At 40.4% G+C, this 24,506-nt stretch overlaps 1 protein-coding gene across 1 annotated transcript; it reads right to left on the bottom strand.

The window, feature by feature from the left end:
* Nucleotides 1–5,177: 5,177 nt before the first annotated feature.
* Nucleotides 5,178–12,987, bottom strand: LOC113539287 (myelin-associated glycoprotein). Its single transcript, XM_034310813.2, has 10 exons — nucleotides 12,874–12,987; nucleotides 12,637–12,704; nucleotides 11,430–11,792; nucleotides 9,541–9,831; nucleotides 7,614–7,865; nucleotides 7,142–7,423; nucleotides 6,703–6,784; nucleotides 6,459–6,533; nucleotides 6,227–6,287; nucleotides 5,178–5,598 (listed from the first exon to the last, which is right to left on the bottom strand). The coding sequence occupies exons 1-10, from the start codon at nucleotides 12,891–12,893 to the stop codon at nucleotides 5,524–5,526; spliced, it is 1,569 nt and encodes a 522-aa protein (XP_034166704.2). The 5' UTR covers nucleotides 12,894–12,987; the 3' UTR covers nucleotides 5,178–5,523.
* Nucleotides 12,988–24,506: the final 11,519 nt, after the last annotated feature.

Below are 24,506 nucleotides of genomic sequence, written 5' to 3'. Positions count from 1 at the left end.
CTTTGTGATGACTCATTTGCGATTGCAAATTTTCAGCACTGAACCCACTTCTTGGAAAATAACAGAAAAGGTGACTGTTCTCTGCTAATTTGGTGGAAATGCTACCTTCAAGTAGAAATTGGCTCTTTAAATTACAGCTTTAAAATGTTAACTATTAACCACAAGTTTCATAAATAAGTCATAAGTAAAACCAGAAAACCCTCAAGCAGGATTATATCACAGGAATTATGCCTGACATACAGTTTTGTAGAAGACATAAACAATTTAAACATGATTTAATATGAAATACCCAATTATGTGCTCTAAAGAAATGAATGACATTTACTTCTGAGCAGTGAAACCTTGAGACTGAAACTTAATAATTGTGTGGGTAACTTGTGAAAGCATCAGACTTCATTAGTTTTGCAATATTTTCAAAGACACTTCTGAAAATTAATTTCTTTTATTGCAAGACTATGGTTTGCTCATTGCAAAAAAACACAAGCATATGTTTATTCTGTTCATACTTATAAACTTTTACATTCATAGTTTAACATAATTTTTTTTTTAAACAAAATCATATTTGGCTAACACGCTAGTTAAATCAGAGAATAAAAATATTTTGTTAGACATTTGCTCCTTTTAGAAATTCTGCCGCATTACACAGTTTTACTGTCCTGTACATTTACTGCCAGGTAATGTCAGTCTACACTCATTAGAGCTCAGAACTCAGTCCTTATCATGAAAAATGAATCATGTACTTTTCACATGTCATACATACAGCCGTGTGCATTTACTACCTGACAAAATTGGATATTTAATCCACTGGATTAACTTCACTGCCTATGCGTTACTGTTTTTGCTGTTTGTCATAAGGCAAAAAGGAGAATCTTTTTCATTGTGTCCATTTTGTGTCCAAAGTGTGAACACGCTAATATGTTTTAGGATGCTTTGAAAATATTAAAATCTTTCCTTGTTTTGTATGTAGGTATAGGTCATACTTCTGTTGTTTCAAACAAGTTTTTTTTTTTTTTTGCAAATTACTTTTCAAGGTTAGTGTGATCACATCTCTAATCATTTACATCATTACAGAACATTCTTTTGCAAGCATCAAAATGTACACTTACATGAGAAATTTTAATGTCAGTTTTCCTGGGCAGTGTGACAGCGTAAAGGCCATCTATCAAACAATAACTAACATCTATCAAAAATAATTTAGTAATGTTTCATGTTTTTTTTATTACAGGAACCACTGAACAAACAAACACATCCTCCAGTAAGTATCAAAGCTCAAAGACAGTTAACTGTGGAAAATAACAAAATTAATAATAAAAAAATAATAAAATTAATAAAATTAAATTAAAAAAACTATGCTAGAATAACTGACGATAAATAATGACACAATAAAAATAACAATAATTATTTGCATTTTCTACCCTGCATAGCCAGCCAGGGTGTGCTACTGGTGGAATACAACTTACTTACTTACACAAAAATGGATGTTTATGAAATAAAAAGTAAATTTGAAGAAACTGGGCAGAGTGAAAACAGAAAATGCAATGTATACGCCAAAAATACTTGGTGAGCATTTTCTGTAAAAAAGGCAATATGGAAGGGATACATGTAGTTGTAGTACATAACAAGGATAAAGCATGGTGCAACAATCAGTAGCAAATATTGTTATGGAGGAATGAGTACAAAGTTGTGTTTTTTTTTGTTTACAAATGTGCCAGTATTTCTGAAGAAGAAGAAGCTTAGTGATGCCTGTCTGCGAGTTTCTGTGTATCACAGAGGTGACTCTATCAGGGTCAGGTCGTGCATTTCAAACAGGATGTGGTCAGCATCAAAGGAGCAATAAACGTTGATGAACACAAAAACATTGTGATTCATCCTACTGTACCTTGGTAAAACACAGCTAGCACTGTTTAGCATAACAGCTAAAATTAAAAAATTGTCAACAGTCTAAACCTTGTTTGCGTAATAGCAGAAGTATATTTTTACATCCCTTCTAATTTAGAGACAGTACACTAATCTAAATTGTAATATTTTAAAACATATTACTGCTATACTACTAGTTTTTTGACTATATTGAACATACTGTATATTGCATTATATTACATTTTTATATGGGATGTTAAAAAAGTTACCCATGTTCATATGGTAAAGAATTTTTTGAAAACATAGCTCATATTAGCAGGTCTATGTTGCTTAAATGGCTGAGGAGAAACACGACCTGCCTTTCTTACCAAAACATTGCAAGCTATGGAAAACTTAAATTACACTGATATTCCAAACCATATTGTAAGAGCTGTAACATTGCCAAACATGATTATTTAATTTAACTGCCTGAATGGACTAATTCAGAATTTCTTTTCTTTCCTGCTATTCTTTTGTTGAACAGCGACTTCAGCAAAATCAGAACTTGATTCTTCGAGCAAGCACTTTACCATCATTTTTCCTATAACTCTTGTTCTTCTAGCAGCTATTATTATTACAGTGCTGGTATTTATCTGCAGACGAAGAAGGTGGGTTTTATTTGAACGGTTTTGTGTAATTTTAATTTGATGGCTCATTTCGTGTTGAACTAACTAACTAACTAACTAACTAACTAACTAGTTTACCTCAGAGAGAGAACTGTGATTACTGTATGTTAAGATTTCTGAAAGTAAATAATATAGAACCTGATATTACTTTTAATTAATTTTTTGTTTATATTATTCCTGAATAGAATATTGAAAAGAAACCATGAACAAACAAACAAATGGGTGTTTACAGAAATCTAAATTTACTTGCAGGGGAGTTGATCTTCCACGACAGGAGTCAGTCTACTATAGAAATTCTGTTGTGCCTTGTACAGTGGAACATAATGGGTAAGACATTGCTTTGATATGTGTGTCAAATATAACAATGCAGATGGCAGACTCAGGCTTGCCTGTGAACAACATACTGACCACATCCCCAAAAACAAGAGCGAATCTCTGAACCCAGTGTAACTGCAGCTATGTTGAAACATAGCCTGGACATGCAATGTCACTTTTGTTTACACACCAGATCAAATTTGTCATATCTGTGATGACTCGGAGTTATACTCTTCCTAAATGTTAATATCCCTAATAACACAAAACAAATCGAATATGAGAATCATTATATTGCCATCTTTACACAGGTACAAATCATCAGAAAAGGAAAAGGACAACTATGAGCCAAAGCCACCTTTAACACCGAAAGAGGAGCCAATTTACATCAATGTCCAGGTAGTGTAGCTAATGCAAAGATAAAAAAAGATTTTATTAAGAGATTTCTACTCAATGTACCATGTTATCATAATGTTATTTTATTTCATTGCTTCACAATACACTCCATCAAGATGGTCCACTTATTTGCTCTGCACTGCTTCCATTTCACCTGAACCAGGTATTAAGTGTTCTTGATTGCTTGGTTCATGTGTATTGTTTGTCAGAAGCTGAGAGTGAATAAGAACATGTGCCTCTGGAATGGCTTTAGAAACTGCATTCAGGAAACACTGATGTAGTTCATAAAAATAACTGTAAAACAATGCAATAAAATATAAAGTTAAAAATTAGATGCTCATATCCCAGCTAACTATTTTAGTTTAGCAGAAAGTTTTTTGAATGTTACAATTTTAAAACCTTTTGGTACCTAGAGTGTTTTCTAAGCATTTAAACTACCTTACAATATTGCTGCATTGCTTTTTAGTTGCAGCAACGTTTAACACCAACGTTTCAGTGATGTAAATTTGCCTAACAGGGAACATGCTGAGTAACATGCTGAGAACATTGTGAATCCAAACTTTTATTACATTATGTTTTCTGAAGAATGCAAGAGAATTATTTACATATAGGTTCTTAGAACTTGCCATATACATATACCTGAATGTTGTGCTAATGTTCTGTCGTAGCTGTGATATGGCTAATCATGACTGAAAGACACAGTATTACCAAGTTCCATAGATTAATCCATAGATACTTTTTTGTGGGAAAAAAAAAAAAAAGATAGAAATATATATATATATATTTTTTTACCCTACAGGGTGAATCCTCTCTGGAGCAGAGTGTAGAGGGTACTCGAACTGAAAATATCTACTGTAATGTTGGCTATTATACACAGCAATAGGATGCAAAAGGTCAGACTTCAAGATCATGATCATATAATTTTTTGAAACACGTCCATATGACACATATGCTTTATGTACAGCTGTTATGAATATAAGTAACATAGAATGTGACTGCATTGCATTAGCATTGTTTTTCCTCAAATCTCAAAGGAATGTATCAAGCTGTGATAAACATAAAATTTTAAATGGTTTGTTTGTCAGATACAACAGAAAATTATATACAATGTACTGAGAAACCAGCAAATGCATACAATCTTTATTAGACGACTATATGCTGTCTCTTTAAAAATGCTGCAGCTAGTTCAGAACACGAAAGGTGGAGTCCTTATCAGGAAATGAAAGTTAATGCATACTTGTGTTGTCCTATTTATATTACATTCACATTTAGTATTATTTATATATCAAACAAGTTTTTTTTTCTGATGTCTCAAGTTCTGCTTTTGATTTCCTCTCCCTGCTTTGCAAAATGCAGTGTTCTAAAAAAACATTGTAAGTACAAACCAGTATTTTGCAACATATTACTCTGCAACAGAAACTCACATAAGATGATAGTGCACTCCACTTGTGTGGAAAATGGAAAATATGCTTTGTGTTGTTTTGTGTGAAAATACTTTTCTCTCTGCAACCGCCCTCTGTGTAATGGTTTTGACTGAAGAAAGAGGTCACATCATGGTATGAAAAACAAGGCATTCAGAAGGAGAGTTTTATGTAGTGCTTTTATGTTGTATGTTGACCAGTGCACAGAAAAAAAAAACCTGAAATGTATTTAAACAAGTGTCTCAATTCAAGATTTTTAATATAAAACGAGCATGCTGAAGATGAAAAAAATTCTGTTGTCTAAACAACATTTCTACATTTGAGTTTTTACAATTTTTCATGTAAGGAAAATTTAATAAAGGCTTCTGATTTCACTACTGTTGTGCCTCCTGACAGTAATTATGTGAACACAATGATTTCTCTTTAAATAAGTATTTATTTATATTTTAGAATTGTGCAATGTTTTCTTAACAATGTTTTCTTAATAATCCTATTGCGGTTATTACGTACATTAAGTGCAATTAACCATCAGGTTTTTTTGAAATTATGTTTAAATTTCATGCAAACACAAAATAATCTCATTGAAATATAAAAAAAAGTACATTAACACTAAAGTACAAAACAAAAATAATATATGCAGTATTTAAACTCAGACAACAGTGACAGTGATTATTTTCTATTGTGTTTATAAGATTTGCAGTCTTTTAAAAAATACTTTATTGTTACTGTACTGTAACTATACTGTATTTTTACTGTATTGTTATTGTAATATACTAAATTACACTTAATGTTCTCTAACAAGGTTAGATTTTACTCTTACGAAAATTAAAATACCATCTTTCAAACCTTCTCCAAGCACGTTTCTTTGGCATTCACACATTAGCATATGTTGCTTCATATTCACTGGCATATTCATAGGGGTACTCCTCTTCATATGGCTCCTCAGGCTGAAAGAGTTGAGTAAAGGTCAAGATTATATTACATACATTACACTGTATACATTTGTACTATGTGCATATAGCAACTGTTTTAAGCATAAAACTGTTTAAAGTAGATACACTGACATTTTGCATCTTTATGTGGTTTATGCTAAGCTATATGCTTACTCACTGTCAAAAATGTCTCAAAAACAAGAGCAATAATTCATATTCCTTACTTTGTACATCTAATCAAAAGGTATTTATTATGCAATAGATAACATAATGAAAGTCCCATTTCTTCTTCCACTTCTTCATGTGAGAAATACAGCAGAAGTAATAGCTTTGTCTTTACACTATCACATTACTTTCACGCATGATACCTCAATCCTCATCTGGTAGCATCATCACAATTAATTAAGATTAAAATGCTCATAAACTCTACGGGCAAATACCATATGTACATTAGGCTTGTTTTTTTTTTCCAACTACACCTTTATGCATTTAGTTCTTTTTGTACCCATTTATAATCCACTGAGAATATATGTATTTTGGTGTTTAAATTTATTTAAAGTTGATTTATGTTTTATGTACTTATTTGTTCTAAATATTTTATGAATACAAGACTGCAAAAAGGGAAAAGATGCAGTGAACCTACTGCCATGTTGCCGTACACATGCTCACTTCCATCATAGCTTGGGCTCACATCTTTGCATTTCCTGCAAATTGAATGACTTGTTGTAACTAAACTACATTCAGGTAAAGTTGATATGTTCAATTAAATACTTCTGTTTATACTACTATTTTAGAAGACATCACTATCTAAGATTCAAATTGACTACATGTATACAGAAGTATCTACCGTGTAAAAAACAGGGGAACACAAATACCTTTCTGGCTCAGACTGTCTGGTCACATTCATTTCCGTCTTTGGCTGTGGTGTTATGAGAGGGTCATTCCTCCTGCTTTGAATTAAAACAAAAAGGTGTGTGTGTGTGTGTGTGTGTGTATATTTTCTTTAGATGTTTACTCTGAGTATAGTTGAATTGAATATATGAATTGAATGGAGTTGAACTCTGAATATATCTGCATATGTCTGAATATAGTTACTTGAAAAAGATCATACATTCTTACCAGCATTTTATTATCCACACCGAGAGGCCAATGATTGTCACAAGAAATGCAGTGGCAGCAATTGAAATGTACAGGAGCTTGCCTGATAAAATATGACATCAAAATAACAGTGTCAGGTTATATTCTTGTAAAGTTTAATGCATGATATGTTATTTTAACCCTTATGTTCAGTTCTTAGAAGTCCAATTGGGCCAGGTCTTCCATTTTTTATAGTACATTTTATAATAACACCATTTTAAAATCAAATTTAAAATGGCCACTATATCATAATCAACATTACATTGGTTTAGTACATTGTTTTGATTTTTTACATTACCCACAATGCCAGCTGACTATTCTTCCACTTGTAGTAAAATGGGCCATTTTGAACATCAGGGTTAAATATCATACACAGCACATTCACGTTGCTGAAAACTGTGATATAAATTATGTTTCTCACTGTTGTGTGTCTCATGGTTGTGTGGCACTTGTAAAGTCATGGTGTAGTTCCCCTGACTGTTTGTGGCTTGGCAGTGAACAGTGTCAGAGAAGCCTAGCTCCACCTGTAGGGTCACTATATTCAGAGTGCCATGTTTCTCTTCATGAATTCTGCGCAGCTCTGTTGAAGGATCTGCACCCCACAACTTGATTTCACTGGCAGGATGTGAGTCTACTATACACAGACATGTCACTCCTGAGGTGTCCAATGTACAAGAAGAGCCAACTTTAATCTCAGGAGGATCTGAGGGGAAACATTTGGAAAAATGTCTACATTTAGATCACTTGTAAGGTACAAAAAATATTGGCATGATGAACTATATGCAGGATTATCCACCTTAATAGTACATACAGTTTATCCACTGGTTAAAATGCAATGGCTAATAAATATGTTTAAAGAAATCAACATGCATTCCCATTGTAAGTTTACTCACACAATACACTGAGCTGTATTGGACTGGAGTTGCCTTGTCCCTCTGTGTTAATGGCTGTGCAGTGGATGGTTCCTATGTGTCTGGACACATTCGTCAGTGTGAAAGTGTGTCCTTCTGACAGCAAGGTCCCAGCCTCAGTAAACCAGTGGTATGTGTGGGGAGCAGGATTACTGTCACTCGAGCAGGTCATGTTCAAGTTGCTGCCCTCAACCACTGAAACCTCTGAAATCACGGCAACATTTTCTGGAGCATCTATCACAAACACACACCTGTTAATACATTGTTTGAGGACACTGAGCAAATTTGTTATCATTACAGTTTGAAATATAGCACATTTAATAAAGTACTCCAAAATAATTCCAGTACTTGTATTACCAACAGGCCCTGAATAGCTGGAAAATGAGTTACAAGTTTGTGTGACTGTGACCTCTGAGACAGTGGCAATTATTTATATGTTTAGTTATTTACTCACTGCAAGGAAAGGCATTTAAAGTTAATTGAAGGTTTTTTTTATTTTTCAAAAAAATTTGTTGATTATATATTAGGTTGTTTATGTATTTGTAATAGGTGATTGATAACATTTTTAGTTTAAACTTTGGTCTAATAATATTAAAAAGATAAAACAATCCTATTTGTCAAAAACTGAAACAGAAGTGCTAAATGAATAAGTATTTGAGTAAAAGTCAAATTCCCTCCAGGATGTATTTCTGCCTTGCACTCAGTGCTCCGGGGATAGGTTCCAGCTCCACAGTGGATAAAGTTACTGTTACTATAAATAAATTAATTAATGAATGCAATTCTGTGTAGTTTCGAGCCTATTTGCATTTGAACGCTGAAAGATGAAAGCTGAGTCTGTGTCAGAGATGTGATCAATATGTTGATTTTAAATAATAAATTAATGACAATCAGAAAACCGTTTATTGTCAAAGCTCAATAATAATAATAAAAAAAAATGTATAGTTTATGTCTGCTCCATGAACCAACACAAACTACATTCCGAAGAATCTTCAGCCAAACACGAAAGCTCAAACCCAATCACATGACTTGTCACATGATCTGCTTCCTCATTAGTTCCCCTGGACTCCTGATCACAGCCACCTATTCCTCATTAGCACACTGCCCATAAATAACCCACTAAATAACCCATAGACTCACTAGTGGTTTCTGACAGAGAAATGATTCTAGAAAGGAATGTGTACCATGTGTATAGACCACAGCAGTGTGGGCGTAACATTTGTACTGGTCCAAAAAAAAAAAAAAAAAAAACGAAATAAACAGCTGATATAAGCCACAAATCAAATAAAGGAATTCTTGAAAGTGTATTATATTTGAGTATAGTATAGACATGAACTTACATAAATAATGTATGTGGACGGAGATATCTTCCTGCATGTTCATACAACTCGTAATGTTTTTAGTTGCACCTAAGCTGTGTTGCTGTTATAGGCCATTGATTTAATTATGTCTGTAAGATTAAAATCTAAAATCTAGTGTGCTTCAGGTGAATAGTGACAGTGTTTCTTTAAATGAGGCTTTATGATTTGACACATGCTTGTACATGGTCAGATAAGCAATACTCGAATCAACCCGGCAAAACTGGACCCATTCTCAAGCAATCTTGAAATTCAAGTCAAGGCAGATCTATAGGGAATTCAGCACTAGAATTATGTTCTGATTTTTTACTGAGCACAGTGTTGGAATTTAACTATGAGGATTTGATATGAATTAGTTCTCCTATGACTTGCTGCCAAATGACAAGCATCTAAGCTGGTGAAATGACCAGAATGTATTTCTGTCCAGGTGAAACCCAATGGAGGTGCATTTATCACTTATGCAAATGTTCTCTCACCTCCTAACTTGCCTTGTGGAAGCAACTTTAATTTGATATATAAAATGTATATTCTGGAAAAGATTTTTTTTCACTTACATTTTACTTCAAGAGTTGTCATGCTGCTACTTTTCTTGCCTCCTGGAAATACAGCTGTGCAGGTGAGAGATTTCTTGTGGTCTGTTTTGGAGGGTGTAAAGCTCAGAGATGATGTAATCTTCCACTTGCCATTGGTTTGCTGCAGTGATTGGCTGCTAAGTACTCCTTTGTGGCTCCAGGTAAAGTTGGGTGGGTCAGAGGGACAAGAGTGATAGACTGAACAGGTGGTGGTCACCCTTTTCCCTGAACTCATTACTTCTGGGATGGATGGAGTTGGTTGTTCTGGAGAATCTGCAGTTGAAGTAACAAACAAACAAAAAAAAAAAAAAAAAAAAAAAAAGAAAAATGCCACGAAAAATGTATTGGAATCCCATGCCTAGATATTTGGAACACACTTAACCCAGTTGGGGAATAATATTCAGTGCATTGGACAATAGTATGGCAGAAGATTGTGATTTCATGACTTTCCAACTACACTAAAGCTGGGGGAGCCTATCCCGGAGAACTTAGGGTGCATAATCCCACACTATGGACAATTTGGAAATAAAATGCAACAGGTGTGGACAAATCAGTAATCCAGGTACTCAGGACAAACAGATGTTGTGTTTGGGCTATTAGTTTTTTTATTCATAGTTATTCAGTAAACAAGTAGGATCCATCCATCCATTCCCTGTGCTGTTTATCCTACACACAGGGAGCCTGGAGTCTACAGGGCAGAATTACACACTACTGACAATTTAGAGATGCCAGTCAGCCTACAACACATGTCTTTGGTCTGGGGAGTAAACCAGAGTACCCAGAAGAAACCCCTTAAGCACAGGGAGAAGGGTGAAGGTGGGATTTGAACCCCCAACCCCAGAGATGTGAGGCAAATGTGCTAACCACTAAGCCATGGTGTCCCCTTGGGGAAAGGGCACATCTTAAAAATCTTTTCATTTAAAACTAATAAGTTTTAAAACAATGGTAATTTGAGGGTTTAACATTCAGGGTGGATCAGCTCCCAGTGAGAATATATGATATAAAAACTAGGAAATTTAGTATAAAGGTTTTAGTATAAAAGTTTTTGTATAAATCTTAATCAAATGGTGGGTGTAAACTTCAATCATGTGATGGGTTAGACCCTATGAGCTCACCCCAAAACTGAAATGAAACTTATGTCACAACTTGAACTGGAAAAATCTGCTCTGTATGACACACTACTGCCTGTATAAGCCGATTGTCCCCTTTTAATTGAATGTGAATTTTTTTACAATGTACTGTTGTTTACCTTTATGTTTATGCAAATTAAAAATGAAAGATCATTAATGCAAAGTCTCCCATTTATCAAGACACAACCATATGTACATCATGATGAAAACATGTAAAAGAGATTTTTTTCTCTTTTTCCTCTCTGAGTTGAACAAGTATGTCATATACTAATAATTCACTCATTGGTTTGGATGCATGTATTAAATTGATTCAATCAGCTGTTTTATTTTAACTTATTGCAGTTTTATGTTCAATGTAGGTTTACTAACTCATAAATGCAGTAAATCTACATAAGCAAAGATGAGTGCTAGTAATTGATTTTATTTGATGTTGACCAATTAAATCAATGATTTAAAATGCAAAAAGTAATTAATTATACAGGGGAGCCAATAGAATTTTGGGCCCAGTGACAGGTTAAAGCAATGGGCTGACATCTCTGTATAATTATCATTCTATAATTATATAAATGTTTTCTAAGGTCTGCTTGTGCACCTTGTCTACTCAGGGCATTCAGAATTATTCCTGCTTTCCCCATTTACTGCCCTCCTGCATAGAAATCTTAATAAGCCATCTTCTTTAGTGTTAAACCTGGTACATTTAACAGACTGGACCTAATTACACTGTTAATGAATAACACTTACCTTTTATTGTAATAGACACTTTATTGTGAGTGAATGAGTACTTGTTGAAATCTTCAATCTCAATCCGGAATGTGAATGGGCCACCATCACTACGAAGCAAAGGGTTGATTCTCAGAGAGCAGTTTCGGTGGCTTAAGTCACCCCAGATGCTTGTGCGCTGCTGGAATGCGCTGCTGATTTTAGACGTCACTGAATGGTAGACTTTCTCATTAGAATCCGTGTACCAGATTCCTATGAGGTGTGAAGCCTTCCTGTCTGCACCAGGGTACCTAAACAGGCAGGGAATTACCACACATGAGCCCTCGAGGCCAACCACGGATTGAGGAACCTCGGCATTCCATGACTCGCTCTCAGTTGGAGACACTGCAGTGGCAAAGCATGAGTAAAGGTCAGTTTTCCAGTGTTACTATGTGTGGCTAACTTGTTTTTAGACCCAGACTGTGACAAAGACTGACAGTAATCACCAGGTGACTTTGGCCTCATGTTTTTATCACCACAATGCTCTTCTGAAATATTTTGGAATATGAAAGTACGGCTTTGTGTAGGTGCTAAAATAGTCTTGATAGGATGCATCATAAGCAGGTTTCTGGACCAAAATTAGTTTAAAAATATAACTGCAGATCTTTTGCACTGGTCATCTCACTCCAGCAGAGGTGTTTTAATTTATATCAGTGAAAAAAGCAACAGAGCGGAAAAAATAAATAGTAATAATAAAACACACACTACACCACAGTTAACCAGCAAATTACGCTTGGGCAGGCACAAAAATAGAGCCCCAAAGCTTTTAAAACTTTGATTAAATATTTGCAAGCCTACAAAGTTTTGGGGAAAGCAATAGCATGAAATTAAACATTAATATATAAAGTACATTTAAAAAAAATCTAATTTTAAAATATGTATTGTTTTCTTATTTTTTCGTATTTCTTATTTTCTTTATCATAGACTAAATTTTTTTTGTAATTGTTAAGTGCATAAACAAATGGAAAACCTTACAGATTTTTAAATGCACTGCTTTAAAAGACTACAATATTTTCTAAAGTTAAGAATCAAACTAATTTTTTTTTTGAGAGGCACATAAACATTACACTGTAGCAGATTATATGCACATTAGTTTTTTCTTACTTGCCACCAGGTTCATGCAATAAATTAAAATAATATGTTCTTATAGTAGTTTCCCAAAAATACATACGGAGTTTGCTCTACCCACCTTTAAGCCAGAGGATGTAGATGCACAACAACCAGCAACTAAATGGCATCTTTCTCTCTATTATGAACCTGAAAAGATAATTCCATCATTTATTATTATTTTAGATAAACTGCACTTCATTTGTAATGTTTTTCATGTATATAGAAGAGTATACATACATTTATTATTTATTTATATAAACAGAGTACAAAAGCATGTTTCAATAATAATTTTTGGAAAGCAAAACTGGTTACTTACCTCTTCACAACAAATGGCATTGTCCTTTGTCACAACTGTCTCTTGAGTACTCAGTGGTTCCTTTTTTTCATAGACTCAGTTTTAGTCATCTCCACTTCCTATTTTTCTCACACTAAGAACAGATGTTTATTCAGAAACATTAAATGTGCAATGCATTTTCACATAACCACTTTAAAAAAGGCATAATGTTTGTAGCCATCTATTAAATGATAAATTAGTAATACTGCATAGCAAAAGTAATCAATTCAAATAGAAAATACAAATACAATTCATGCAAAACACATCTCATATATACACTCACTGAACAATTTATTAGGAACACTATATTAATACTGGGTAGGGCCTCACTTTGCTCTCAAAACAGCCTCAATTGTTTGTGGCATGGATTACACAAGATGCTGGAAACATTGCTTAGAGATTCTGGTCCATGGTGACATGATTGCATAATGCAATTCCCGCAGATTTTTCAGGTGCACTTTCATGCTGTGAATCTCCCATTCTACCACATCCCAAAGGTGTTCTGCTGGATTCAGATCTGGTGACTGAGAAGGCCACTAAAGAACGCTGAACTCATTGTCACGTTCATGATCGACTTTTGCTTTGTGACTTGGTGCATTATCATGTTGGAAGTAATCATTAGAAGATGGGTAAATTGTGGCTGTGAAGGGATGCACATGGTCAGCAACAATATTCAAATAAGCTGTGGCATTCAAGCGATGATTGATTGGCATTAACGGGCCCAAGGTGTGCCAAGAAAACATTCCCCACACCATTACACCACCTCCACCAGCCTGGACTACTGACACAAGGCAGGTTGGGTCCATGGATTCATGCTGTTGGTGCCTAATTCTGACCCTACCATCTGTGTGCCTGAGTAGAAATTGAGATTCATCAGACCAGGCTACGTTTTTTTTTTAAATTTTGCATGAATGAGTAGGTGTGCTGGTGTTCCTAATAAAGTGCACAGCGAGTCTGTGTGTGTGTGTGTGTGTGTGTGTGTGTGTGTGTGTGTGCCGTGCATACAGTCGCACCTGTGTTTTGAACTCTCTGCTTGAAATGTGCCCTGATATAGATCTCTTGTTTTCTATCACGATTAATGCAGATTTTTTTATTTCATTGTGAATGTGAAATAAAATCTAGCAATTCCCTCAGCGTAGTAAATAAAAGCCAGTTCTCATTTTCTCTGTCATTGTATTTGCATTTTTTTGTCACTGTACACGGAATTGTGGCCCCGTCACACTCCCAAAAGTATAACCCAGGTGTTCACTGAGCTCTTGAGGAATCACAGAGTAGTGTGAGCATTGCACACGGTAGTGTGAGAGAAGGCTGTTTCACTACTTCCTCTGCTGTCAGGAGTATCCTAGATGATGAATCCGTTCAGCTGATCATTGCACTCCCTTTCATTAAATGAGATTGCCTTAGAAAGAATTGGTATTGACCTTGCCATTAGAACAGAGTGCATGAGGGCATCGCTCTGTGTTAGTCCTAATGGATTACACACAGCAATACCCAGAAGCCATGCCTCTGCACAACACTCTTCAGAGTAATCTCCCGTTTATTCTGATTGACCGGGTCGCTACATATTATCAGTGTTTACCATCCGCAAACAGATGGACTGGTCAAGTGATTTAATCAAATGCCTAAAAATATAATTTGTTATTTCGTGCACAATGATGCTCGGAATTAGGACAAACGACTCAAACCCTTATTATTTGCAGTACAGGCAGTCCTGCAAGCCTGCACAGGGTTCTGACCTGAGAGCAAAACTCCACATATTGGGTCAACTAATAAAGGAGAATTTGCTACAGGTTCAAGACCATTAATCCTGACTGTATGACAGGATGCTCAGCTATGCGAGTTTTCACTGGGAGATCAAGTGTTCCTATTATTCTCATATGATTGTGAGTGCAGCCACTGATACATCGTCCATTGCATTTCTTTGTCCAGCTGGAAGATCTTTACATCCAATGCCTCCGAAAATATGGAAATTACTCAGAGTGAGGTCTGGTGAGTATGGCAGATGTGGCAGAAGACAAACTGTCCTTGATGGTTGCAACAGTTTGATATACAGTATGGGGCCACATGTTTTCATGCTGCAACAAGACATCATTACACAGAGATCCATGCCATATTTGACCTGATTGCAGGTTGTAGATGATTCCTTAGGATATCTAAATATGTCTGTTTCTCTAATTTATGTTACACTATTACGGTTTTCATTTGACTCATGCTTGTATGTGAGAACTAAGATTGTCTACATTTTGGATATGTGTACATAGTGATGCAACTTAGTGAATAGCTTTAAGCTTGGAAATAAGGTCCAGTACCTTGCCTGTCCTGTTAGTTGAGACAGGCATGTTGTAGATGTACTCGAAAAAGGAGAACACAGTGCCGAGTTGGGATGGATGGCTCAAGTTGCAGACTCAGAGCTTGGATAGCTTGTGTAAAGCACATGTGAGTCGTTCTTCCAGGGAAATAGTAATTCTGTCATTCTTTTTTAAATTTTTTTCTTCACTATCTGTTTGCATCTCCATATGCCTCACTGTTTTTTCCACTGCCCAACTAGTTGACAGCTCCGCACAGCAGTGACTTCTGAATATATTATTCAGCTATACAATCCTTAATATATATAAAATTTAGTCAAGGAACTCAAATAAGCCTGTGTTCAACTTTTTGGAATGATCTACAACTTGAATTATCTGGAACAACTTGAATAATTTGGAATTATCTACAACTATCTACAAGTTTTTCACTTCCAGTTTGGGTGAACCCTGGCGTGTCTGTCTGCTGCTGCCCTCTGGTGTTTTGCTGTTACTTGTTTGTCTTCGTCTTTGGAATTATACCGCTGGACACTGCAAAACTGCACCCGGTATATGAGGATTACATAGCTCATGTTCATATGGACATATTGATTTATTTATTTTATTTCTTGTAATTTTTTTCCCTGTCCTGCACTGGCCTACTGCGTGCTTTCCGAACCCTGGTTACTCCTAGTCTGTTGCATATAGACCCGTGGGTAAGTTTCCACTTCCCTCCTGGTTTATTGCTTATTATTCTCTGTTGGGTCTTAAAAGTTTGGGGCATCTTTTACCTGCTTGCTCTTTTTCCTACCCAGTGGTTCCCTTTCGATACTACACTCATACCGCGTCGCTAGACGCTATGGGGGAAAACTCCTTTTTCTCAGATGACTGAAGCCTTTACAATCACGCAGTGAAACTGCACGGCCATTGGTTCGTGCAGTGCAATAAAGCGAACCAATGGCTCGGCAGCGGAACTGCATGCGCCTATGGCAGAGAGGCCCGCCAGAACGGCCGGAGCCATATGGCTATATAAGCGGGCATAGTGCCATAGGATCTCAGATCAATTCTCCTTCAGCGCCGAAGATTTCTCTCTGCTCAATTACGGGACTTTAGCCTACGCTCGCCGTCGACACGCCTCGCAGCAGACAGAGCTACTCGCCTGCGCCGTCCCGTTGTCTGCTGAGCGTCAGTCGCCGTCAGCGTCCGGCGCAGATACCGGCTCGTCCCCTGCCGCCATCTGGCGAGTTTGAAGCGCGTTTCGAAACCGAAACCAAAGCGCTAAAGAGCAAAGCATTAAGAGCATTTCCGCTAAAAGAGCAAGCGCTAAAAGAGCATTTTCCTTCTAAAAGAGCAAGCAGCGTTGAGATAATGCCGCGCCGTCGCTGCGGTTCGTGCAGAGTCTCTCTGCACGCCGATGACGGCCATTCAGAGTGTGTTTCCTGCCTGGGTAAGCCCCATGCGGAAGCCGCTCTGACAGAGATGGAATGCTCACATTGTGTGAACATGAGTCTCTCTTCTCTGCGCGCTCAGGGACCTGCGAGGAAAAAACAGCGGGGCAGAGAGGCTCAGCACCCGGCCGCGAGCAAGCCCACGCCGGCTGAGACCCCGTGTCTCTCGCTCTCACCATGCAGAGGGGATTCTCCCGTCCTTTTCTAGCGCCCGGACCAGCGTCCCTCGGCTGACGCGAGTGACATGGTTTCTTTCGGCGCGATCGAGGACGAGCTGCTAGATGACAGCATGTCTTTAGCGGCGTCAGACACTGAGAATATTTCGGGCTCTCCTCTCGACCCCGCCCCTCTGCCGTCTACGGATCCTAGCGTCACCAAGATGGGGATGGACGCCGAGCTTTTCTGCGTTCTCTCTATAGCAGTGGAAGAGCTGGGATTGGAGTGGTCTGCGCCAGAGGAGCCCACTCGGAGCCACCTCGATGAATGGTTCCTGCCAGGTCCACGATGAGCTCACCAAATCGTGGCGCGCTCCCTACTCAGCTTGCCTTCACACGTCAGTTTCGTCCGCGTTCTCCATGGTCGACGACGCAGACGAAAGGGGCTAGGAGAGACTACCTCCATTGGACGAGTCAGTGGCTGCACATCTCTGCCCGCCCACTGCTATTGGATGGAGAGCGAAGGTCGCGCACCCCTCAAAGCCGTGTAGAACCACGTCTGCCCTTGCTGGACGAGCGTATTCCTCCACTGGGCAGGCGGCTTCGGCTCTGCACTCTATGGCCATGCTTCAGGTTTTTCAGGCCAAACTCCTCCAAGTAATGGATGAGTCGGGGCCCGATCCTGTAGCTTTTAAAGAACTGCGCAGTGCGACAGACCTGGCCCTTCGAGCTACTAAGGCAACGGCCCAGGCCATTGGAAGATCTATGGCCAACTTAGTGGTGCTGGAGCGCCATTTATGGTTGAACCTTATGGAGATTAAAGAGGCGGATAAGCGCTTTTCTGCCGCACAGAAGTCGTCCCAGGCATTGCGACACTTCCTGCCAAAGCGTTTGAGCTCTGTGAGTACCACCAGGTGCCCCAGGCCCGCGCCAGCGCAGCAGCCTGCTAAGCCCGCACCTGCGCCGGTTCAGCCTGCCCAAAAGCCTGACCCTCCACAGCGCTCCCGCTCGGCCAGACGCCACTCGTTTCTGAGACGTCAGGGACCCCGGCCCAAGCTGACGTTGGATCCTGCGCCTCGGGCACCATCCTGATTTGTCAGACAGGAAGAGGAGGGGGCAAGGTCTCGCTGTCGCCGGACCACCCCCCAAACTAGCTCTGTTATGTCCCCGAGCACCCCGTTCGGTTCCGGGTGCCGGTGGCAATGTGTTTGTAAATGCTGTTGTGGACACCGGGCCCGTTCTAGTAGTGCCTCCACAAACAGCCGTTGTTCTAACAAAAATAAAACACAAACATTTTCAAAAAGAGAGCAAAATTCCTCTTCCACTTATAACGAGTGTCAGGCTCCCTCAGAGCAATCTGCCACTGAAAGACGCATACTTCAGAGCAATCTGGACCTGAAAGACGCATACTTTCACATCCAGATAGCCCCCCATCACAGACGATTCTTGAGATTCGCCTTCGAGGCAGTGGCTTATCAATACACAGTCCTGCCCTTCAGACTGTCTCTGGCTCCTCGTACTTTTACGAAGTGCATAGATGCGGCTCTTTCTCCTCTGAGACAGAAAGGAATCCGCATTCTGAATTACCTCGACAACTGGCTCATTTTAGCCCAGTCAGAGGCCGAGATAGTGTCTCACAGATCTCTCCTCCTCAGCCACTTGGAGTGCCTAGGACTCAGGATCAATTTCGCCAAGAGCTCACTGTCTCCCAGCCAACGGATTTCGTTCCTGGGGGCAGTTTTCGACTCAGCCCACATGAGGGCTGTAGTCGCACCAGAACGTGCGCTAGTCATACAGCAGCTCGCGGCCTCCTTCAAAATTGGAGCTCTTCGCCCCCTGAAGATGTTCCAAAGGATGCTAGGCCTCATGGCCTCCGCATCGCCAGTACTACAGCTGGGCCTGCTCCGCATGAGACCTCTTCAGTACTGGTTGAAACCACAAGTGCCACCCATCGCGTGGCGTCACGGTTACCTTCGCATCAGGGTGACCCAGCCCTGGCCCCTTGGAAGGAACCCCAATGGTTCAAGCAGGGCATAACCATGGGCATTGTCCACAGAAGGAAGGTTGTCTCAACAGATGCTTCCAACGTGGGTTGGGGAGCTCTGTGCGAGGGCAACCCGGCCTTCTGCTCCTGGTCGATTGCAGAGGGTCGGTCACACATCAACTGCCTCGAGATGGCGGCAGTATGTCGAGCTCTTCAGACCTTCTTGCCGGACCTGAAGGGGCACCACGTGCTAGTCCGCTCGGACAGCATGACGGTGGTCGCCTATATAAATCGCCAAGGCGGGCTCTCCTTGAAACGCCTTTTCGAGATGGCAAAACGTCTCTTGGAATGGGCACAGCTCGACCTGCAGTCGTTGAGGGCAGCACACGTCCCTGGCTTGCTGAACTGGGGAGCAGACATGCTATCTCGGAGCAACGTCCCCTCAGGGGAGTGGACGCTCCACCCACAGACGATTCAGAAAATCTGGGAGGTCTTTGGCAGGGCAGAGGTCGATCTCTTCGCCTCAGAAGACAACTCTCACTGCCCAATGTATTTTTCAAAGAACGAGGATGCGTTGGCCCACGATTGGCCCAACCTCCTCCTGTATGCTTTCCCCCCGATCGCTTTGATCCCTCAGGTAGTCAGGTGAATCAGGGACCACAAACACAGAGTCCTCCTAGTGGCTCCGCTCTGGAGGAACCAGCCTTGGTTCTCGGAGCTCTCTCAGCTGCTTACGGCAGCCCCATGGCCCATTCCCCCGAGACGGGACCTCCTCTCTCAGGCGAACAGGACAATTTGGCACCCCCAACCCGAGTTATGGGCGTTGCATCTTTGGGCCCTCGACAGGAATCAGAAGATCTCCCTGAAAGTGTCCTGAACACTATTTCACAGGCTAGAGCCCCGTCTACAAGACGCCTCTATGCCCTTAAGTGGTCAGTCTTCTCTGCCTATAGCAGGACAGTCTGTGGGCCGGAACAACCTAGTTGTTCATTTCCTGAGGGGTTCCAGGAGGCTTAATCTGCCCCGGCCCCCCACCGTCCCTGCGTGGGACCTGCCCACAGTCCTGAGGGCCCTCAAGGGGTCCCCGTTTGAGCCACTACAGTCTGTGAACTTAAAGATCCTATCGTTAAAAACCACCTTGCTACTGGCGCTAGCATCGGTCAAGCAAGTAGGTGACTTACAGGCACTCTCGGTGAGCCCTGCCTGCCTCGAATTTGGGCCCAACGACTCCCCCCCTCCCCCCCCCCCCCCCCCCAGGAGCACATCTCTCTCTCGGAGGAAGACCCAGAGTTGAACCTTCTCTGCCGTGTCAGGGCGTTGAGAATTTACATCGAGCGTTCCGCTCCATTTAGGCAGTCGGAACAGCACTTTGTGTGCTTTGGTGGCTGCACCAAAGGGTCTCCGGTCACAAAGCAGAGAATTTCTCGATGGCTAGTTGACGCTATTGCGCTAGCATACTCCTCCCTGGGCCTACCGAGCCCCATAGGAGTGAGAGCCCATTCCACTCGGGGCGTGGCCTCGTCGTGGGCATGGTCTAGCGGGGTGTCCATGGCAGACATTTGTGCGGCGGCCGGCTGGGTCTCGCCGTCCACATTCAACAGGTTTTATAGCCTGGATGTTCCAGCCTTGCAGGCTCGGATCCTATGTAGGATCTGAAGTGAACAGGCAAGGAAAGCAAAGAAGCCATAAAGCTAGGAATCCTGCTTCCAGACTTTGCAGACTTTGCAAGTGGTTAATTACCACTTGTTTACTGATTGCTGGATTTCAACTGCCCTGTCAACAATCACCAACTGATAGGACATCCCTGACCAGAGGACGAACCCTCTTAGCCAAGAGGAACCTCTGTCAAACTTGTTGATCTAGATCGCAGCCAAGACCAGATGGCTCACCCAACACGATGCTAAAACTGATAACTACAGAAAAGGGGGGGGGACTCACCCAAGGAACCTCATGGAATGAGACCTTTGTTTTCCCCAGGAACACAAAGTTCACCACCCTTCACACATTCCACAGAACCCAGCTTTAACAGACTGCATAAGGCTACTTTATATCTCCTATAAGGACAATGACTTTTAAGATGATGCACCATAGTTTGGAAACTTGTTGCCTCTTTTAATGTCATTCCGTATGTGTGTCATGCTTATAGCCACCAGGTCATCATGATGCTTTTTGATCATTTAACAGGGACCATAGTGTTCGTGTGTGTATCAATAACACCAGGTATGTCATGTTTGGTATGTGTGTGATCACTATTGAATTTCCTAAGGGTTGGTATAATGTAAAGTTGAGTATGATGTATTACATGCATGTTACCAAATTCCTTAACAAAGTTCTAACTTAACCTTATGCAAAGTTGGCAAAGCCCATAACTCAGAGACCAGAATGTTAATTAGTGTCAGAGGAGGAGAATACAGTTTACACCCTGCCCCAAGATCCTGCTGATTGGAGCAAACACTTTGGGGTCAGCCCAACTGGAAAGGGTTAAAACCCCCTGACACAAAGGAAACTCTGAGTCTCATCCTATCCATCTTTGAGAGAATCCAACACATCTTTGGAGTCTCATCCACTACATCTCTGCAAGAGTCTCCATCCACATCTGAAGGAAGTCTCATCAACCAAGAGCTTTAGACGTTCATCACGAGGAGATCAGGCTTGCTCCGAGACTCCGCATCCAGACTGGTTCTTGCAAAGCCTCCAACTCTCGCCTTCGCACTGCTGTGAACCATTCTTCAAAGTTTTGCAACTCGCCTATGAGACTCCGCCGGGTTCGCGCCTAACTCTGTTTATCTTCCTCATTGGTCTTTTGAGACGCTACATAAGGCCAACCAGACCGCCGACCAATCAACATCGCCGGAAACCCCTTCCAAACAACAACGCAACGAGGGAATCCATGGCAACACAAACGCAAGTATAGTACCTCCAGATTCTCGCTGAACTGGTGCATTTAATACAAGTTTAAAGCCCTTCTAAACGAAGCGAATGTTAAAATAACTGATAAGTTGATGGTTCATTCAGGTCATGGTCTGAGAAACTGCTAGAAACTTGGAATTTCATTCACTCTCTCTTCAAAGCCATTTTCACCCCTGTTTATGTGTGTGTGTGTGTGTGTGTGTGTGTGTTTGTGTTAGATTAGTTTCTGTGTTGTTAGAATAGTAATAAAGTCTCGTCTGATTTTATAAAGGCCAGTGTCTTGTGTCTCTGTGCTTCAAATTTATTGCCTTAAACTGCCGATCTTGTTACTGTGCTCTCAATATAGTGTTTCACTATATTTAGGATATTATTGCCGGTGGCCACGGAGGTAATATCCCATATACAATTAATAAATACACTCATTTCAACTTATCGCTGGACGAATAGTTGATCAGCTATTAAAATATTAAGTTTACAAATTTCCCCTTTTGAGCTGATCTGCTATTCTCCTACATATTTTGGTGGAGAATACATCAGCTTAACCTAAACAGCTAATTTCCTTACATATTGGTGGAGAATACATCAGCTTAATCTAATTGAGCTAAATTTTCCCTACACCTATCTGCCTGAGAGACACACGCCGGTTATGACAGGCGGATTCCTTGTGCGTTTTTGGCCCTTTTGGGAGTGCTGAAACGGCACAGTATTATTTCGAAACGATTATCCTAGGCTGGGTTGACCTCAGTGAGCTCAGCCCTTACGTCTCTCACGGGGTGCACCCTGCTTATGCTGATCCCTCTGAGCCTTAGTCGCTCAAGGCTGGTTCATGCCAGTCATTCCACGTTCTTGGCACGGTGTGATTGTATTGGTTCCCCATAGCGTCTAGCGACGCAGTACGAGTGTAGTATCGAAAGGGAACGTACTCGGTTACTTACATAACCTCGGTTCCCTGAGATACGGGAACGAGTACTGCATTGCAGGCCGTGCCAGGACGTTGCACAACTCAAGGTCGTCGCTTCAGTCGAATTGATCTGAGATCCTATGGCACTATGCCCGCTTATATAGCCATATGGCTCCGCTCATTCTGGCGGGCCTCCTTGCCATAGGCGCGTGCAGTTCCGCTGCCGAGCCATTGGTTCGCTTTATTGCACTGCACGAACCAATGGCCATGCAGTTTCACTGCGTGATTGTTAAGGCTTCAGTCATCGGAGAAAAAGGAGTTTTTCCCATAGCGTCTAGCGACGCAGTACTCGTTCCCGTATCTCAGGGAACCGAGGTTACGTAAGTAACCGAGTACGTTTTCTAGATGGTCCTGTGGTGTTTAGGCTAACATATTTCTCAGTATGGTTGTGTAGACGGGGCAGAAAGATGCGTCGTTTATGGTTGTGCGTTAATATCCCAATGGTTTATCGCTACTCAACTACGGAGGTTTATCATTGGAATTCTTCAGCGCGCCTGCCAGGTGGAGTTTATAAAACCTTGTTCTGCCATTCTCCCCGATACATCTATTGATGGTCAAATATTGGCCATCTGGTCTAGTTTTCGATCAACATGATCTGAATAAGTACAGACCGGACCGATTTCCAAGCTTTTAATCTTTTATTTCAAAAGTCTTGGAAAAAGTTGTTTATTCTCAGATCTCTTAGCACTTTCAACATTTTTGATATATTTCAGTATGGTTTTAGAGAACAGTACCGAATCTGCTTTGTTAAAGGTCACCAACGATATTTTACTCTCTCTTGACTCTGACTCCTGCTGTCTTTTAATCCTGCTTGATTTAAGTGCAGCTTTTGAAAAGACTGAATCATGTCATTGGGTTTCAGTATCTGTGTTGAAGTGGTTTGCCTCTTACCTTAAGGGGAGAACCTTTTCAGTTACTATAGGGAATTATTTCTCACCTCATGCACAAATATCTTATGGTGTTCCCCAGGGTTCCATTTTGGGACCTCTTCTGTTTGCTCTATATATGCTTCCCCTTGGCTACATTATCCAGAAGCATAACTTATCGTATCATTGTTATGCTAATGACATGCAACTTTATTTTCCTGCTAGTACAAGCGACAGCTGTTCCATGCCAAATCTATTTGAATGTCTCAATGACATTAAATGCTGGATGGACATGAATTTTTTGCAGTCAAAAAGTGATAATTATCTTTGGTCCACCAGTCTCATCCGCTGGTATTGTTAATCAGTTAGGTACACTGTCTTCCAATGTGCGTGATTTTGTCAAAAAACCTTGGTGTTATTCTAGATCCTTCGTTGTGTTTTGATAAGCAGATTAATGCTGTTGTCAAAAGCAGCTTCTTTCAGTTGAGATCTATTGCTAAAATCAAGAAGATGCTACCTAAGCAGGATCTGGAAACTGTTATTCACGCATTTATAACATCAAGGTTGGACTACTGTAATTCCCTTTATTTGAAGTTGCCTAAGTGTAACAGGCACGACCTTGAGACAAAGGTTGAATCCAAGCGAGGGAAGTTTGATAATATCCGCTGACAAATCCGAATCATGAGACACACACATAGTGGGAAAAACAGGCACTATAATCCACAACAGGTAAACAGTCCAAAGTGTGACAACAAAGCCAAACCGGTAATCAAATAAACAGTAGACGCAAACCAGAAATGCAACAGGTAACACAGTGGAGAGGCGCTCCACTCTACCTATCTCTACCTGACTGTTTGCTTGAGGATGATATCCTGAGGTAAGGCTAACGTTAATCTGTAATTGTTTACAGAAGTCCTGCCAGACTCTGGACGTGAATGGGGTCCTTGATCAGATACTATATCTTCTGGCAGGCCGAAGATTCTGAAAACCTGGTGGGAGAGAGCATTAG

This window comes from Pangasianodon hypophthalmus, chromosome 14, assembly GCF_027358585.1.
Source record: "Pangasianodon hypophthalmus isolate fPanHyp1 chromosome 14, fPanHyp1.pri, whole genome shotgun sequence".
NCBI classification, from domain to species: Eukaryota; Metazoa; Chordata; class Actinopteri; order Siluriformes; family Pangasiidae; genus Pangasianodon; species Pangasianodon hypophthalmus.
Note: the sequence above shows the minus strand (reverse complement) of the source record. Positions and strands in the feature narration are given on the sequence as shown.

Excerpts from the sequence above, each read along its gene's own strand:
- LOC113539287 (XM_034310813.2), bottom strand. The coding sequence starts at position 12,893 with ATGCCATTTGTTGTGAAGAG. Across the intron at positions 6,785-7,141 it reads CAACCATGAGACACACAACA|GCAAGCTCCTGTACATTTCA; the intron begins GTGAGAAACATA and ends ATATTTTATCAG. Across the intron at positions 5,599-6,226 it reads ATGTGTACGGCAACATGGCA|CCTGAGGAGCCATATGAAGA; the intron begins GTAGGTTCACTG and ends CAACTCTTTCAG.